The sequence below is a fragment of the Rhamphochromis longiceps genome, linkage group LG23 (genome assembly GCF_057381845.1).
Source record: "Rhamphochromis longiceps isolate RC_006_pf linkage group LG23, R_longiceps_female_GT1.1, whole genome shotgun sequence".
NCBI classification, from domain to species: domain Eukaryota; kingdom Metazoa; phylum Chordata; class Actinopteri; order Cichliformes; family Cichlidae; genus Rhamphochromis; species Rhamphochromis longiceps.
Genome location: NC_140578.1, coordinates 8,935,068 through 8,955,089, shown reverse-complemented (window position 1 = coordinate 8,955,089; position 20,022 = coordinate 8,935,068). Strand labels below are relative to the sequence as shown.

The 20,022-nt window shown below is 41.0% G+C and overlaps 1 protein-coding gene across 1 annotated transcript; it reads left to right on the top strand.

The window, feature by feature from the left end:
- The first annotated feature begins 2,930 nt into the window (after positions 1 to 2,930).
- c1qtnf7 (C1q and TNF related 7) lies at positions 2,931 to 13,430 on the top strand. The gene is made up of 3 exons (XM_085397359.1): positions 2,931 to 3,100; positions 4,841 to 5,074; positions 7,851 to 13,430. Exons 1-3 carry the CDS (start codon positions 3,079 to 3,081, stop codon positions 8,477 to 8,479), a joined length of 885 nt encoding a protein of 294 aa, XP_085253485.1. The 5' UTR covers positions 2,931 to 3,078; the 3' UTR covers positions 8,480 to 13,430.
- Positions 13,431 to 20,022: the final 6,592 nt, after the last annotated feature.

Below are 20,022 nucleotides of genomic sequence, written 5' to 3'. Positions count from 1 at the left end.
AAGGAGAAGTGATTAACACCTCACGACCAGCTCCCGATCATCAATCGCTCGTGAGGGTCTCACCACAGCCGCTCACACTGCTCGCGCGCAAACACGTAAACGTTGGTGTAAAAGATGGAGCAGCACGGCTGTGCAGCGTGTGATCTGGACACAAGCGATGGAGGCACAACTTGTAGAACTTTGGAAAGCTCATCCGAGCCTTTTCGATGTGGCATCACAAAATTATCACGACCACAACAACCGTGAAAATAGTTGGATTTACATCGCTGCTCAATCACAGCTGCCTGATCAATGTTTTTCATTAGCAATTTAGCAAAGTTGATGGTGGTGGTGTGTGTGTCTGTGTGAGTGTAAGACGGAGAGAGAGAGAGCGCGACAGATTTTCTGTTATAACCTTCATTTTATGGAGGCACAGTGTGAGCACTCAGGTCGCATCAGAGCATCGGGCGGTATAGTGTGAGACCTGCATCGTGACCTACCAACTGCGAGTCAATCGTGCAGTTTGAGCAGGAGCTGAATAACGTGACTGAAAAAAATTGCACAGTGTCTGCCCAGCTTTAGGTTTACTGTCGTCCGAGACTTGCACCGCAGTGTCTGCGTTTGTTTCCCTGTTGGCCATGCTTCTTGTTGTGGTCATTTGTTGTCTTCCGGTATTTTCTCCGTAAGCGACCTTTCCTCGACCAATGAGATGAGTGGTAATCTGAATTGTCATACTCGTAAGTGTGCTGTCAGCTCATTGGTCACAAAGCAGGAGAGGGGCTGGGAATTATGTTTTCAAACAAAGCGTTAATTCCATTAAAAGTTATAGACTACTTTTGATTCTCACTGTATTACGGGACAAAGTGCGTCCCTTATTAGCTCAATACGGGACGTGTACTTTTGTTTCGAAATACGGGACGATTCCGTATTTTAAGGGACGGTTGGCAACCCTACATAGTATGGAATATCACACCCCTGCATGTTCTGGCTGAACATATTCATGCCTTTAAGGCAGATGACTTGCAATAACGTATGTGGCCCTGCCTACACATATACCCCCGTCATCAGTCATTCCTCAGTTTGATAGCTGCTCATCACCGTGCCAAACTCCTTCAGGGAACCAAAGTTATAGGCACAACTGTTGGTCTCCTTTCAGTCGATTAACGTGGTGCAACACATATAGCATGGGACATATATACATGGAATCAGACCAGCACCACATGGTAGAACCAGCAGAAAGGACAGAATAAACCACTGAATGGGCTGTAACATCCCAACAATAAAACCAAACAAGTGTGTGGTGATGATAAGCTAGCTGCAGTACAAATAGCACACTCACAGGGAACCCTTTAAAAAGCGCCCATGAAGTTGCCATTCCACTGGTGGAATGTGTTCCTACTCCCTGAGGCAAAGAGAGACATTTGGTGCCCTACACTAGGGAGATAGCTTCCATTAACAAGTGGGAGAGCCTTTGTTTAGACAGAGCTCTACTTCTAGCTGGATAGCAAAACAGAGAGCGACTGGTCACATAAGCACACATCCTGAGCGCAGTCAATATAGGTATGTAGCACAAACACACCAGACCCAGAGAATGCCACCTCAGAAGCTCAAATTACATAAAGGTACAAGCTGCAGAAATAACCTTTTGGTAAATATGTGCCATTTGGGTGCAATACAACCTTGAGACCCTCAGAAGAGAACTGTATGCATAAGGGGTGTACAAATAAGTCATGAAGGTGATTTGGTACCATATAGATAAAAATTTAATATAAGGTCACCCACTTCCTTTACACAAGCCAAAGCAAGAAGCAATGCAGTCTTGTATGAAATAAACCTCATATCCACAGATCTAGTGGGTTCAAAATGGCCCACAAAGGGCCTCCAGCACCAATATAAGGCAGTAAGTGTTGACCCTGAAGAAAAGAAGATCCCATACCTGGAATCACCCCACAGGGTGCACCCTCCATTCCTTCACCAGGGAACAAGGGTGGCTCTTAGTGACAGAAAATGAGTGAGACAGCTTTAACAAGGGAAGGGAGCATGTGCACATGTCATCACAGGTCATATGCCTCAAAGGTGTAAATACAGGTGCCAGGACACATGGGGACGTGATATCCCATATTATACGTGTTGTACCGAGTGAATCGACTGAAAGGGAACATAGTTAGATAAGTGCTTCTAAATATTTCACAAAACATCATCACAGAACTATTGAAACCCTGCAATCCTACCAGAGCACTGAGGTCTACAAACCAGCTGCTCTCAGACATTCTTAGATCCAGGCTTAAAAGCAGAAGCAACAGAGGCTTTTCAGTAGCAGCTCCTAATATTTGGAACAATTTACCTTTATACATAAGAGCTGCCCAGACTCTCAACCATTTCAAAACACTTTTTAAAACCTACATAATAACAGTAATGAGGGCAAAAGATTTTCTTAGAAACATTTGAAAGATTTCTTATTGAGTCAGTTCTTGATTTTCTGGCTTGATAGTCTTATTTTTGCATTTTATTTTTGATCTTATATTGTTATTTGTATGATGTATGTATTTAGCAGGATTACCACCTGTAAAGCAAATTGCCTTCAACACAGCAACGTGACAAAGAAATAATCCCAGAGGTCCGTCAACACACTCACATGTCGTGCTTGGTGCCATCTAGGAGTAAATGTCAGAAATACAATTAAAACTGAGGTCAACTAGACACAAATGAGTTCTGTCATTTATTAATCTTGAAGATTCCAGTTTCTGACTTTTACACTGGGAGTCTCACTCTAAAAGAGTCTTCATCAATGACATAATGGAGTTTTTTCTGTATGCACATACTGGGCTTGCCTGGCTAATGGCTGTTTGCCTTAGGACATTTATGAGGCAGAAAGAAGGGAGTGGATAAAGGGGAAAGAGGGAGGGATGGAGAGAGAGTTGCACTGAAAGGAGTCCTGGCTGCTGCTTGTGCTGCTGTACTGCACAAGCAGCTGATCTCTGCACATAGATGTCTGACAGTAACATGTTCAACGGGGACTCGAATCTTGTGAAAGATGAGAATCTGAGCAGATAGGAGGACGGAGACACTCAAGAGTGAGAAGTTTGACCTGGTTTGGGGATGAACAGCTGCCAAGTGTTGGGTAAGAACATGGATTAAATGTCTCTGTCTACTGGTTTATTATCACAAGACGTTGTTCATTCAGAATGTTTATAAAAGTGATGAAAACTTTCTGCTCAAAACTGAGTACTTCTACCCACACGTGTTTTCTAAGCTTGTATAGTCAGATTGCATTGCAGTGCAATAATGCAATGAAAAGAAGTTACATGTCTAAAATGTCTGGTGTTTGTTTCACATGCATCTATTTCTGACATCAGAAACACTTTAGTAGCTGTCAGTCAAAGTGGATGAAAACCTTTATTTTCAGTAAAGGACTTTTTTTTTTTGGTGCAAAGTCTGCCTCGCTCTACATGTTTACAAGAAGATCAAATGAATGAAAAGAGCTTTTTTAGATCTTCATAGTAAATAAACATCTCTTAGGGAGCGCTATGCAGCAGGAGCTTTTAAATAACGCATATTACTAATGCGGCTTAGAAGGACTGCGTTTATCTGTGTTTGGATGTGTTTGCATGCACAACACAGCTGTGTGTGTAAACAGTTGTCCACTTCTTTAAAGACAGCGTTTTTACTAATGCTGACATCATTGCTGCAGACTGGAGATGGCGGGCGGGGTTTCTCTCTCCCAGGACCTCACATTGGCTCTGTGGCCAGTTCATTACCCGCAAAATCAAAAACATACTACTCTTACAAGAAGGAGGAGAGCAGCCTGCGTGTATGTGTGGTGTCTCCTTCCTGTTTAGCTCATCATGTAGTATGCACCTAATTTGTCTAATGTGCTTGCATTGACAGACAAACCAAATGTGTAAAGGCAAAGAAAAACATGCCGTAATAAATTTTTTGAAAAGGCAGACAAGGGGATTATCCTTCTTTGTAGACCTGACACATATGTTCCAACGCCCCCGCTGACCAGAGACAAGCAGCAGATGCAAAACTCACATTCTCACGCCCACATGGGCAAATCTGTGTGTGTGTGTGTGTGTGTGTGTGTGTGTGTGTGTGTGTGTGTGTGTGTGTGTGTGTGTGTGTGTGTGTGTGTGTGTGTGTGTGTGTGTGTGTGTAATAATCAAATCTGCGAATCCAAAAGATTTTCACACAGCTGAAGACATTTTCGGTATGTTTCCATATGATTTCTTTGCTGTGGAATGTTTGATGTTGAACATCAGGATGCAGAATCACCATTAAGTGTTTTTGCTTTTAATGCCTGCTTTACGTTCTGTTACAGAAATAGAGGTGTGATCATGTCTCCTTCTTTTCTCTCTTACATGTATGTATAACGCCATTGCTTCATGATCACGTTCCCCTGACAGAAATTGTTCTGGGTGTTATGTCATGGCTCGGGAATGTTTTGGCACAAAAAGAGACAAGACTTGGAGCAGACACAAAGATTTCGCTTGAAGTCTATTACATGCAAATCTGTGGCAGGATGAGAACATCGGCGTGTGAAAAGGAATCAGAAGCAATTGCTTCTCATTACAAAAATCACATCTGGCCTCATGCTGCATTTGATCACAAGTTTGATTCACTGATATGCAGTTTCTCTGTCTGACACCCTGACAAGAACGTTTTGAGTGTTTAATGGCACTGATCAATATAATAGGACCGCTAAGTGTCTGGACTCACTGATTCATTATTGTTCGTTATCTGCCTCCTTTGCCCAAACATCTGCAAACACAAAACTAACTTGAGAGTTGCTCGGAACTTTGTGAGTTAACGTGGAGACACAAACATCTATATTAATGTTCTCTTTTGGCTGTATATACAGGTTTGAAGATGTGGACCTTGATGGGATTTGTCTGTCTGTGGCCCTGTGTCTCGGGAGAGTTGTTTGACACCAAGCTCAAAGCCCCACGACTGATCTGCAGTGTTCCTGGGTCACCCGGACTGCCTGGCAAACCAGGTCCCAGCGGGCCCCCGGGAGCAGATGGGAATGTGGGTATCCCAGGAAGAGATGGCAGAGATGGCAGGAAGGGTGAAAAAGGAGAAAAGGGTGACACAGGTATAATATGAAACAGATACAGTATTACTTTATGTCTGCTGATAAAGAAATACTGCCAGTGTGTGCGTGAAGTGAAAAGCTGGCGCATAGAGAAGATAAAATGATGTGTGTGAAAGTTATTAAATGATCTCTCCTACAGGACTGGAGGCTTAACAATAAAGGGGAAGTCAATGTAAACACACATCAGGTCTCCAACTCCTTCAATCTGATCATTACAGACAGCACTGTGTGTGAAATGCCAACATTTATTGTAATAAAAAACAAGAAAAAGGTGCACCTTTGCCATAAAGTGTATCAAGTACAGTTACTGCCACAGGTTCTGAGGATCATTTTAGGGAGCCAGCTTATGATTGAGAAAGAAAAATGCACACATGCAATACATTTAATTAGTGCTTGTAATGTGTCTGTCCTTAGAATGGTGGTTTATGTCGCTCAGACTCATTTTCGAATTAGCTTTATAGTTTTTAAACTAGCTTGAGATGGCAAATCCTGGGTGTAAACAGTTTGATTATTTTAAAGCAGATGCTGCATGTGTTGCAAAAATCTTCCATAATGTTATTACAAAATATTTGGAAGGGCTGTACCTGTTAGCCTCATCCAACAGAAATATTATCCTAATATCAGCCTGTGAAGTCTGAAATGCCATAAATCTGTCAGGGATAAATAAACGTCATTCACCTGTGTTTTCCATTATGCCTGGAAACAGGAATTCACTTTCAACTGAACATGGAGCCACAAAGTTGACAATGACTACCCATCCTTAAAGGCCAAAGGTAAATCTGTGCTAGATGAAGAGGATAGAAGTAGCTTTGAGTGGATGAGAAAGACAGATTTGTAAAAGGATTTTCTTTAGTGAAAAGTTCTGGTGTTTGTTTTCCTTACTGTGCTGTTTCAGACATCGTTCTTTTAGTTTCGCCTCCATTACAGTGAATTTTAAATTAAACAGTCACTACATGATCAAAGACACAGAACTATTGAAACCCTGCAATCCTGCAATCTTTAGCTGTAATTCAAGAGGCAAAGTGATTATTTTGCATTGACTATTCATTTTTAAACACACTTCTCATTGTCAGAGGCTCAAAAGTAATTGCACAAACTAACATAATTTTAAAAAATTCAAATGTAAGGATTGTTTTTAATACTTATAAAGTCATGCCTTAAGTCTAGAACTCACGTCCTTGCACACATCAGATAGCATAGCATAGCATAGCATCTTTATTTATAACGCACTTTACATCCAGCAATGTTGACCAAAGTGCTACAAATATAAAACAGAGAGGAAACAGTTTAAATTACATATAAAATATCTTAAAATTAAAAATCATATAATTAATAAGAAACATATTAAGAGACATCAACAAGTCCTGCTGTGCTAAAAGCCAAGGTAAATAAATGTGTTTTAAGAGGTGATTTAAAAACAGATCAAGTAAAACTTGGCGACCATAGACCAGCAGGGAGTCGACATCATAACAAAATAAAAACATTAAAACAGAAACGTGGAGGAACAGACGGCGAGCCATACACATCGGCGCCATCTTACCCAAGAGCACAAACCCTGCACAAGTTTACACAAAAAAGCTGTAAGGTACAAATGCAACACTTTGAATCATCTTCAGATATCATCTCTCCTTCATTTATCATGAACAAGTCTTCACTTCAACCACATATTGATTGTTTGACTGTGATGAAATTCAGAGGCATAACTGCTGCACTAACCATATTACCCTGGGCATTCTTTGTTATTATTCCTGCCAAGAAGGTTATGTGATTGGATCGGGGTTTTTTCTTTCCCTCTATTTGGATTACAAAATTATGGATGGATTTGCACAAAACTTTTACCAGTGATGTGGTTTGGCTTCACCACTCGTAACTGATTAATACGTAGATCTGCATCCAGGAATTTGGAGCAAAGGACTTGCTGGTACTAGATCTGAATTTATTCACAAACACACAACAATTTGAAGTACGAAAAACTGTGTAACACGGTCTTGGTGTTCTCAACAAAATATCACAAACTAATCCTGATGTATCCTGGTTCATGCACGGTGTTAAGTAAATTCCTTGGTAGCAGTATGCAGCCTTGGTAGTCATATGCAATCTCCAGCTGCTTCTGTTAGAAAGCATCCTTGTGGGTTTAGGTGTGTGAATGTGTAGATATATTGCAGTAAACTTTAGGTTTTGCATCACAGTAATGCTAACAAATTTGCTTATACTCTATAAGCTGGGTATATCTGAACTTTCCCATGGTTTTCTACAGGCAGATTAGCTTAAATTTCTATTTTTTACTTCTTCAGATTGTTCAGAAAGTACAGTTTTAGCATAGGAAAATCTTCCATAATGTTATTACAAAATATTTGGAAGGGCTGTACCTGTTAGCCTCATCCAACAGAAATATTATCCTAATATCAGCCTGTGAAGTCTGAAATGCCATAAATCTGTCAGGGATAAATAAACGTCATTCACCTGTGTTTTCCATTATGCCTGGAAACAGGAATTCACTTTCAACTGAACATGGAGCCACTTATTAGGAAAAGCCCTGCAGAAAAAAAACAATCACAATCACAATGTTGCCTGTCTCCAGGGTATTTACTGCGACAGTGGTGCTGACTGAATGCACCGAAGGGTTAATCAAGCCAGTTTGAATGTCAAGTGACTTTGTTCAAAGGTTGACTTAATCCCTGACAATGACTGGGGAGCTGTGTTTCTGGTTTAACAGTAGTCAAACTGAATCCTTCAATTAGAGACTGATGTTGCAAGCATTGTGTTTTGCTTTCAGGAGTGAAGGGCAGGGTAGGCCCGACAGGTAAACTTGGAGAACGAGGTGACCGCGGCCCTCCAGGCAAACGAGGCCCTACGGGAGAGAACGGAGATGGTGGCTTGCTTGGACCTCCAGGACCCGACGGGGAGAAAGGGGACAAGGGCAAACGAGGACCGCGGGGCACTGCGGGAACCTGCAAATGTGGCAGCCTCATGCCTAAATCTGCTTTCTCTGCGGGAATCACCAGCAGCTACCCTGCAGAGAAAACCCCCATTAAGTTCAACAAGATCCTCTTCGATGAAGGCGGACACTACAACCCACAGACGGGCAAGTTCATCTGTGCATACCCAGGCATTTATTATTTCTCCTATGACATTACACTGGCCAACAAACACCTGGCTATCGGTCTGGTGCAGAATGGTCAGTATCGCATCAAAACTTTTGATGCCAATACAGGAAACCATGACGTGGCATCTGGGTCCACCGTCATGTACCTGAATCCAGAAGACGAGGTGTGGATGGAAATCTTCTACCATGACCAGAACGGTTTATTTGCAGATGCTGGCTGGGCTGACAGCCTCTTCTCTGGCTTCCTTATCTATGCAGACAGCAACTACTTTGACACACTAGCAGATGACTACGCATAGAGCCTGAAAAACTCAAGAGAGAAAACCACAAGCTCCTATTCACTGTCACACACACACATATAAAGACTATATTTTTATACCAATATTTGTATTGCTAGTGTTGAATTCTCCCAATTCTTTGAATCTTTGGGCTGAAGGAGGGACAATACTCGGTGTATAAATGCTCAATCAACAATCATTTATTTCCATACAATTCAACAGTCAGAGCATTACAACGTCCGGACGGGAGAGATGCTACCAGAGGGTCAGGCACATGTCTCAAAATGGTGACGGGTTGCTCAGCTTTTTATAGTCTCTAGTGGCCCCCAGCTAGTCGTAAAAGCCAAAACATCACATTTTTCTCTGTTACAGCGCCTAAGTTATGACCTCGGCAGTTGTTTCTCTGCTTTCTGTAAGGTGGGGGTGTGGAATGTGGTCTATCTATCTCCCCTGTCTTTAGACACAGAGTCTCCTGCTTACAACCTTCTCTTCATGATTCAACAATTAAGCATGTCAAGAAAACAGTGTAACACATTCCCAGCAGATCAAGGATACAGAGTGATGCACATTTATCTAATGAACTAATATGTGAATATGTTCTGTTAACTCAAAAGTATAATGAGAACTAAACTACATACAGCTCACACACTCTATATTAAAGGGTATAATGTGATCTACAGCAGTATTCTAATTCAACTACTTTGATTACATATATAAGGTAACATATAATAACAGAATAATCTAATAATTCCCCCTTTTGATCTCTGAAAGAGATCACTTACAACATGCACTCCAGGGTCGCAAGGTCCAAGTTTCCTTGATCCTGAGGCCCTCTGTCCCCCTTTAACGGGTGGACCATATGTGGGATGACCTCTGTGTTCACGCAGTTCAGATGCAAGCAAAGTTAGATTTACAACCATAACAGCAGTTACAGATGACTCTCCCATCACTCCCCAATTCTCCCACAGCTTTATTTTGGTGCTCCAGTTTTCCACTCCCATTTTAATGCCCCCTTATACCTTTCAAATGTACTTAGACTAGAACCTCTGTCTAAGGAGCTTTTAACCTTTATTTTTATTGCTGCAGCTACCAGTGTCTTCCAGTTTGGGTGATTCTCAGCTTCTTTCTTCGACCTCCGGGGTTAGACCACCCTTTAGTCATTGCACAGTTCTGGGGATTATTCTGCCCCGATTTCAAACAAAGATCTGTGTATTTTGGGGTCACCGGCGTGTCCCCCTTTTTGCCAAGAGCCTCTTGAACCTCGTTGGTCTGGTGTTCCTGGTTTTCGCCAACCCCTTCATGGTTATTGCTGTGTTTGTGGGATCCATCTTCTCCAGGAGCCCAAACGTCATGACACTTGACCCCAGTTGCTGTCTCGGCAGTCCCTACATCTGTCCCTGCTGTGAAGGGTCCTCACATCTCCGGGTCCCCGTCTGGTGTCTGTTCCTTTCTCTGCAAGAGACAGAAAACCAAAACACCTCTCTCCCTAGCCTTGATAATCTAATATTGTTATCCATTGTTCTTCTAATGATTCAAATTTGGTTTAAAATATTATGTTCAGGACTTATTCTAATCATAATCTATGTGTGTGTAAAAGAAATCAAAAATTAGTGAACCCTTTCTAAGTCTAACACATTATAAGCTTAAGTTTTACCATAGCTAATTTATTAAACACAAAAATAAACTCATAGAAATTTTCATATCACCATTGTTTGATGTTCAAACTCAACTTCCACTTCCCCCTTTTTTGACACACTCCCATGTGTCAATTCACCGGAGCTAGACACTTAAAAGAGAAGGTTGGTGACATCATATCTCAGAAAGTATCAGAAATTCTTCTCTCGAGTACCGTTGCTCCAGCCTTGTCATCCCTGAGGATCTTCGATCCCGAAAATGTCCCTTCTCCTCATGTAATAAAGTCTGTCATCCTTCCATGCCCTGGTAACTGGTCCATCCAGAGGTGTAGCATTTTGAAATGTACATACAACAAGCCAAACCACACCTTGGTCACACCAACCCTCTTCCGCCCCGAAGATGTCCAATGCCATCCTAGTATGGACTGTCAAAAGTGGCTTTAACGCTGACTATCCTGACAATCCATTTTATAACGTTTCCTGGTCAGATTTGCCAATCTCTGCACCAGGGTTTTAAACTTTTCGCCATTTCCATTAGTTGTTATTTTTATTTAGTTTCGACTCCAGATTTTCAATTTTTACCAGTTGTAATTAGTTTTTACCAATTCTTTGCTAGTTTAGTGTAGTTTTTATTTTCTGAAAATCCTTAGTTTCAATTTAGTTTTATTTGTGTTTTGCAAAAATTAAGTGTAACAAAATCCCAGTTCCATCATATCAGTCATGCTCTTCTGGTTATCCTTGGGTGTTGAGACTAATAACTATTAACTCTTGCCGCACCGAGTGGTCCTAATTTTGGTTCAAGTGAATTGATAACCTTTTGAAGGCGATTGTTTCACACCTTTATTTAGATGTCCCAGTCCTGTTGTCTCGGGATACATCACGCTGCCTTATCTGGGGTTAGCTGTTTTCTGGGGATGCGGGTTGAGTGGGTGAGCTCTTCAAGGAGGGGGAGTGTGCTCCCCCTGATGAGGTCTTCTAGGTAAGCTAGGTTAACCTTCTTGTGTGAGCTTTTCAAGTGCACTTTAAGGTTAGTGGGACTTTTAGTTTTATAAATGTCCCTCATGACCCCCTGATGACCCAGTATTTCATTTTTGCACACTGTAGTACACATTTTAGTTTTTGCTTGTAGCTCGCATACTCTACTTGCCACTCCTCTAATTCCTGATGTTTCTTAAGAGAGGGCAACAGTACCTTTAAAATTATATCACATGTGTGGGGGTGTGGCCTTGCCAATTGTTTTGCCCACCTTTTCAAAATGGCTGGCGTGCCCACAAGCACATTTCATGGAAAAAGAAAGGTAAGCTTGATATTTACATTTAAAATGTTTTGTTAAACTCAGATTTTTATTTTATTCTTTTTGCAAGTACCCCTCCTCGGTGGCGAGAAACTGTTGGTGTGGTCAAGTGGGTGCTCTAGAAACAAACGCTCAGGACAGAACAGTTATCAGTCATGTACTTCCTACAAATTTTGCATATGTTTTATTTCATATTGATCCTCTGAGTGTAATGGTACATTTTAATTTGAATTTATCCAAACTAAACACAATATTTTCTTTATTTACTTTGCTCTTGTTCTTTTTCAGTACCACATCCTATCAAATGTCCCTGTCGATTATATTCTACATTTAATAACTTACTATTTCAAGTGAGAACCTAAATCACGTGGACCAATGTTTATTATTGCATATCTCTATTCTGAATGTGGCCAGTCATTCATAGGTATTGTTCCATTTTGGCGATTTTCCTCTATAAAATTTAATTGACTTTTTACAGTGGCCTGCTGTGGTTAATAATAACATATTCCAGTCATGAGTGGTATAAAAAGTCTTCTCCACTGTAGCATTTGGCATTCCCAATAATATAACATGATACCTTACTCAAAACACAGCTAATATAGCACAGTTTTCTTAATGCAAACATCGGTAACTCAAAATCAGCAACCACAGTGTTAAGTCTGCAGTTCATACTTATGTGAAGCTAGAGTCTCCTCCTCCAGTCTCTCTTATCCTCCTGCTCCTGAAAAAACAAAACAAAACAAAGCGAAGCATCCACCCTTCTCTTGTCGGCTGGGTGAATTGTTTATGAATTGTTTATTGGCATTTACTAATCCTAAAGTTGGTGCAGTCATTGTCTCAGTATCAAGTCAGTCAAAACTTTTAGTCGTCAGTCCATCACAGTCCATTCACATGCATACCTCCATACACATTCATACCAGATGTTGCTGATAATGGAGTCTCCCGCGCAACCTATTCGAGCCTCCATCACCAGCAAGATGACGTCATCATTTTAAAGGAAAACAATTCCTTGTTGTTTTTTGGGCCGGATTGACTCGGTGCAATCCTTTTAGACTCAGAACTTCTCAGTGTTCCCTATAAGTGAATTTCTCCCAAGCCAATTACAATCATGGAGAAGCACACTTTGCAACTGTTTTTGTAAGAATATTTCATAGCGCTTTAAATTTCAATCTTTCAGGCCTGGTTTAAAGAGCTGATTGTTAAATCATAAACTCACAAAATATCAACATATCACCACCGGTGGATCACACCTCTCAGATTTTCTTATCTCAGTGCACTGTAACAAAACGAAAACAGACATAACCAACAAAACACTAACAACAATAACACAAACTAGGGCCTGTTGCAGACATGTCCAAGCATAAAACTATCCTCTCTCGCTTACGAGAAAGAACACAAGCCAAAGCTCACTGATAAAATCAAGCTAGCGCTAAACAAAACCAAACAATCAACCAGAAATTCACAGGAACATTTTGCTTCCTGCCGGGACAATATTGTGTGGGAATGAGAACCTCAGGTGCCGTAACACCTTTTGTTCCTCCTTGAATTAAAACTCAATCACAGAAAATGCCGTACTCCGACCTAAAACTTACACTATTAATTCATCATTTTCACTCTGTGCCACTGTTCCTCATCAGGGCTGTGTGAAGCACAGCAAAGAATTCAGTCAAGGCCTTGAGCCATAAACAGACATCACGCACAGACATTGTTTTCATAACCAAACTTTTTTTAGACCTTATTCCTAAAATCTACATAAATGCCCTCTGGGTGACATATAACACATTCTAAGTATTTAATGGTAATCAATGGCTCCTCATAAAAATTATGCATTGGGATGTTTGTGTGCAGCATTTTGCATATCAGCATAAGCAAAGCATTCTTCATTGCATCAGCGTGTGCATGTGTATGTGTGTGCATCACTTCTCAGTGAATCAGCATTCCCGTGTGTGTGTGTGTGTGTGTGTGTGTGTGTGTGTGTGTGTGTGTGTGTGTGTGTGTGTGTGTGTGTGTGTGTGTGTGTGTGTGTGTGTGTGTCATTTCTCACTCACTCAACGAGTGCACGTGTTCATGTGTGTATTTCACTTCATTCTGAATCTGTGTGTTTGGAGACGTGTGTGTGTGTGTGTGTGTGTGTGTGTGTGTGTGTGTGTGTGTGTGTGTGTGTGTGTGTGTGTTCATCACTTTCCTGTTCTGGTGTTCTGGGTAAACCACGGCCTGAAGCATGCCCTGGGGTCCTGCCCCCCTCCTTTTCAGTTTGTTTGCGACCATTGCTGCTGCTGCTGCTCAAAATTCAGTCCGTCCTGGTTCTGACCCCAATTGGGGCAGTCCTTTCTCCAGTGTCGATGTTCACCGCAGGTGAAACCTGCATCTTCTTCTGTGTTTTTGTCCATTCTGAGGTGCCTTCTGTCCTCAGTTACTCCTCTTGTCTCGGTCACGCCCTTTTTCGCCACCCGATCATCCGTGTTGGTCCATCACTGTCCTGCACAGTGTGAATGCAAAGTTATCAAGGTCAGCATTCTTTCGCTCGGCCTTACTTTTCATTCGGGCTTGGCGGGCGTCTCGTCACAGCTCTGTCAGCTGACGCAGTCTGGGAATTTTCCCCCGTGTAGTGAAACGGGCCTTAGGTTTAGTGCTCTCCGTCTCGGCTGCATGAGATCACATTCCTGCAGCTCTGTTGACATTCTCAGGTCGTTGTTGTGGGTCCAGCTGTTGCAGCATTTGGTCAGTGTCACGTATGGGGGAGAGCAGGAGTCCAGTCAGCCTCGGCTTTCAGGGCCGGCAAAGCAGCCTGTAATTAAATATGTATAGAAAAAACAAAAACAAAACAAAACAAAAACAAACAAAAAACAAAAACAAACGAACAGGAAAATGATGTTGTGTTCGCTGTGTTATTCAGAGGGGAGACAATGGGGCCAGGCCCTGTGTCAGCCTTCTCTCCCCCTTTTTTTTGTTTTTTGTCTCCCGATATAATCAACTCCTAACCCACCAAGTTGACAGGACAACACCGGTATATGTTAAAATTCTTAAGATCATGTTTAAAAGCCCAAAAAAGGAACTTTCTTTCATTCAGTAATCACTTTTATTAATCAATCAACAGAAAACATGTCACAATTTGAATCTTTTAACCACTAAATTTGTTGTGTCTTGCCTGGTTGGTTAGACCAGTGTTCCTTTTTTTTTTTTTTTTTTTTTTTAGTTAAATTGTTGTCCTGCAACCCAGAGGGTTTCTTTGTCAGTAATGTATAGACTTCATCATTTAAGTATGTTAATTTTTCTTTAACCTTGCTGGAAAATCTTCACGTGTTCATGAGTGTAAGCTGTTTCTTCATTGCGTGTATGTGCATTTGTATAAAAGCAGGTTAATTTTATCTTTTCTCAAACTAGGCGTTACCTTAAAAGGAGCCTTTCTCTCAGATTTCTCTGCTTGTGTGTTTTTGTTTCACCTTTTTGTTGTGATGCTCCGGACGCCGTCCCAACCTCCACAAGTCCGTTGGCCCCAATTTTATGTGTTAAAACTTCTCTTAATTTCTCCTCTAATTCTCTCCTCGCTGCTGTCTTTTTCACAGCTGCTGATTCGTGCTGGGTGTGGTTCCCATTACCTATAATTTTGCTTCGGCCGCTGTGCTTGTGGGGGCAGTTGGTCCAGGTCCGCAGCTTCCTGTATTAACACACTAAGAGATTTATTTAATTTCATTTTCATCACATGTTAAACAGATAAGCAGGCAACCCGCCTACCTTGACAGCGTAAACTGTACGCCAGTCTCCCAACACATTCCTCTCTGTACTCCTCCATAATTCTCCACTGCACACCTCTTACTATCTCTCCTTTTTATTTTTATTACACCACAGAGTAATACACCCAATTATGCCCGTCTATCTCTATGTGGCTCCAAATTCCCTCTTTATTTTAATTTCACACTCGTCAGGGGACAGGCACACAACAATTTCAACCACTGAAACGAGGAATTCAACCTTTTTATATTTTTTTACTAATCTAGACTCAACGTTTGTTCGCAAAATGTGTCTTGTTCTAGTCCGGAATAAATGTGAACCCGTGATTACACGGCCGTTCCAGTGTTATTTCCGTAGCTATGCGGGGGCCCTCACCTCCCCAAGTCACCACCTCGGCACCCGGACGACGCCGGTCCTGGCCACGCGTCCACGGACAGGAGGGTCGCCACTCCTAGGGCAAAATGTTCCACAGGTACACTAGGCATCAACCTTTGATCCTAAAATGTGTATTTGCTCTAATGTCCTCCTAATCAAACACATCAACCGTCACTGTCACTGTGTTCACGCTTCACACTTCACACAAAAAATACACTCAGAGCGCGCCTCACTCACACTCTCACTCAGTGCGCGCTTTACCCACAAGACAGCACCCAGAGCGCGCTTCGCAGCTTCACACACACACTCTCACCCAGAGCGCGCCTTCACACTCACACACAACACTTTTCCTCAGCGGGAATTTTACACAGAAACCTCTGAGCTCAACTATTAGATCTTCTTAAAGCACACTGCACCATAGACCAAAATACCCCTTTCTCTGCGCTTATGACCGCCACCACGGGGCAAAGTCGCATCATAAAAGTGATGCTTGCATCCCCGAAGTTATACCTGACATCATAAACCAGGTGTTGCTATGTACTTAAATTTTACTTTGTATTATGACCGCAGCCCTTAAAACTCGACTGACGCCACAAACCACCGTCAAAACCTCTATCCAATGTACTAAAACTAGCACCAACCACTACTGCACTTCACGGCCGCACCACCGGAACACGCCGTATCATAAACCAAACCTACGGACGTGTTTCGCTCTCGCGTTGCCAGCGTTCAACTGCACCGTGAAGCCAGCATCTGCTTTTCCTTAAATCAACTTCTATTTCATAGCCGGTGTTGTGCCAAAAAGTGATTGTCTGCCAAAAACTGATTTCCGGTATTTGCCAAAAAGCGATTGCTCATATTTAAAGTGCTATAAGTAACTTGTTGGGCTATAATATGTTAAACATATGTCAAATGCATCCCTTATGGATGACATAAAGTCATCTTGAGCCACAAACAACATTCGTGTAGCAAGATACAAGCCGCAATCAGTTTTTGGCAGCGACTTTTATATAACCTTTATTTATGCAGTAAAAAAAATCTCATTAACATTAAAAATGTATTTTGTAAGAGTAAGTTGCCCAACAGGACAGCAGAAATGGCAGCAAATATTACAATAGTTCTGTAAAAATATTTTAAGTGGGGATAAAGGACCGGATTGGTTATAATGTAAGTACAAGTTGTAAAGATACTTAAAAAACAGATAATTTTTTAATTCTTTATGTAACCCCTTTGTATCCCCTGTTCACCGAAGTCTATTTACGAACATACGTAAAGATATTACACATAAAAAATACACAGAAACACTGGAAATCAGTTTTTGGCAGACAATCACTTTTTGGCACAACACCGGCAAAAGCCAGGACGTCACTGACACCATAAACAAAATAAACAAACCTCGACTTCAATGTACTGGACTAATGGCCGCGTCTTCAGAATAAATTCTAATGTATTATTGCTACAGAAGCCAGTATTAGACAAAATTAAATGTGGAAGGTAAAGTGGCTGCAACTAGTCCAACGTAGTATGTTATTAGTATCTCGGTAGAAGCAGTTTATTTAACACACTGGAATTCAGCCTCAACTTATGTTGTTAGTATCTTGCGCCAAAAACCAGACACCGACAAATTTACTGTGAAAATACATGTGACTCAGTGAACAGATTAATTTGGAAAGCCCAATATGCACATTTGGTATTTATAATACAACAGGCTGTGCTTACCTTTTTATTTTTGGACCGGTCCTCTGTTCACCTCGCCTCACGATCTCACCAAAGGTCAAATCTGCACCTCCTCAGCACACCAAAGATCCGGGTCACACGGCACCAAGTTGTTGAATTCTCCCAATTCTTTGAATCTTTGGGCTGAAGGAGGGACAATACTCAGTGTATAAATGCTCAATCAACAATCATTTATTTCCATACAATTCAACAGTCAGAGCATTACAACGTCCGGACGGGAGAGATGCTACCAGAGGGTCAGGCACATGTCTCAAAATGGTGACGGGTTGCTCAGCTTTTTATAGTCTCTAGTGGCCCCCAGCTAGTCGTAAAAGCCAAAACATCACATTTTTCTCTGTTACAGCGCCTAAGTTATGACCTCGGCAGTTGTTTCTCTGCTTTCTGTAAGGTGGGGGTGTGGAATGTGGTCTATCTATCTCCCCTGTCTTTAGACACAGAGTCTCCTGCTTACAACCTTCTCTTCATGATTCAACAATTAAGCATGTCAAGAAAACAGTGTAACACATTCCCAGCAGATCAAGGATACAGAGTGATGCACATTTATCTAATGAACTAATATGTGAATATGTTCTGTTAACTCAAAAGTATAATGAGAACTAAACTACATACAGCTCACACACTCTATATTAAAGGGTATAATGTGATCTACAGCAGTATTCTAATTCAACTACTTTGATTACATATATAAGGTAACATATAATAACAGAATAATCTAATAATTATTAGAATGGAGACTTATCTATTGTTTTAAAAGTATATTATTTGATAAAGTCTTTATATGTTCATGATTTAATTGGAATCAAATAAACATTGTTGAAATGTAATAATGGTTTACATGTTTCCATTTGCAAAAAGAAGTAAAACTGAAACATGTGTGAGACAAAGTTATTGGACAATAGAAAGCTGAAAAGTGAAAACAGGCCAGCCATGTGTTTGTTATTAGTGATATTTCCAAAAACAACAGCTGCAGAGGAGAACTTCCTCCTTTGCTTTATTTAGTGCAAGAAATATTAGCACAAAAAAAACATAATATGAAACGTAGAGACCATTCTGACGTGGTGGAAATGATGGCGCAATCCTGGCTACCTCAGATAGCAACAAAAACCAACTAAAACTATATCCTGGCCCCTAAAGCCAAACAAAAAAAAAAGAAGAAACAATCATGTGAACAAATAAATAAGACACTGAAATAAAAAAAAAAATCAAAGATAAAGTTGTGTACCAGAGTTTGTATTGGTTTTGGGTTTTTTTGTTTTTTTTTTTTTACTTAAGCTAGCTGAAAATATGAACAAAGCGTAAGATCAGCGAGATGGTCGTCAACTTCAGAAGAAAAAGGGCAGCAACTGCCCGATGGCTATCCTGGGATGGGATGTTGGAGGAGTGACAAATACCTGGGCGTCCACAGCAACAGCAGGCCAAACTGAAAGACCAAAACAGAGGCTGCATACAAGACAGGGATGAGCAGGCTTTATTTCCTCAGCAAGCCGAGATCCCTTAGCATGTATAGCAAAATCTTAGAGCTTTAAGCCAATTGGTTGTGTCTGTGTGTGAAGTTTAGACAGCTTATGTGGAGGAGGAACTGTTATGCAAATTTCCTGCTGAATAATACTTTTGCTTGAATTATACTCCCTCTCCCTCTGTTTAAGAAAACTTTGTTCTGAATGGCTGTTCCTTGTAAACTGAGGAAGTCTAAACTTTTGGCTCACAGGAACTGCTTGTACACTGACCTTATTATTTGAAACTTTGACCATGTTTAATAGGAACATCTGGCTTTGTAACAGTATATATTTTGTCATGTGAAGATGTTTTCACAGGACTCTTCTGAAAAGCATACTCTATGATTCAGCAGCTATTGGATCATTCTTTAGCAGCAACAACTTGAAGCAATTATTTTCTCTGTTTTTATCAGTTTCTCATATTGGAGGAATTCTTCCCCACATTTCTTTACAATGTGACTTCAGTTGATTGAGGTTTGTACATGCACAGCTCTCCTAAGGTCATGCAACAGCATTTCAGTGGGGTTGATGCCTGGACTTTGACTGGGCCACTGGGCTAGCTTTAACTCTTGATGGTATAACATTTGACTCTATAATACAGAAGAATTCATGGTCCACTTGGTGACTACAGTGATCAGACAAGCCAAAGAGGTATGAGGTGTATGTTGTGTTGATTTTTTTGCCAAACATAGTGCTGTGTAGTTTGACCAAATCTCCACTTTGGGCTCATCTGTCCAACTAAAACTGTACCAAAAGTCTTGCCAACATGCAAACGTAAACCATGCTGCCAACTTTTTTTTAGAGAGTAGAGGTTTCTCCTGGCTTTCCCCTTCCACATAAAATCCATACTTGTTCTGTCATGGTCCTGAGTCTTCAACCCAGTTTTTGTGTTTGTTATGGTCTATGTTTGTCTTTTGAGATCAGTGTTCCCTAATCTCTCAAACCAGCTGGATGGAGTGGGGTTTTTTTCCCATTTCTCTGAGAATTTCAAGGTCTGACCTTATGGTGAATTTGCTGGGATGTCCAGTCCCGAGTAGACCTGAGAAGCGTTGTGTTAACACACACCTGAATGCTCCAGACCAGCAAACTGCTAAAACATCTGCTTTAATAGAGGTGCTCAAACTTGCTGGTGATCAATTAATCAATAAATCAACAACTGTACTTAGTTTTTCATAGTAGAAATGCATAGACTCCTGTTCAGATGGCTGTAAGCTTTCTTTCTTTATTAGGAAGGGTAAGAAAATAAGCATCACAGGTCCACTTTAGCAGAAATTAAATTTACTGATATACAAATTC

What these genes read in the sequence shown, in the direction of transcription:
- c1qtnf7 (XM_085397359.1), top strand. Translation starts at nt 3,079, where the DNA reads ATGAACAGCTGCCAAGTGTTGG. An exon ending in GAACAGCTGCCAAGTGTTGG is followed by an intron (nt 3,101 to 4,840) that starts GTAAGAACATGG and finishes CTGTATATACAG; the next exon opens with GTTTGAAGATGTGGACCTTG. An exon ending in AGGAGAAAAGGGTGACACAG is followed by an intron (nt 5,075 to 7,850) that starts GTATAATATGAA and finishes TTTTGCTTTCAG; the next exon opens with GAGTGAAGGGCAGGGTAGGC.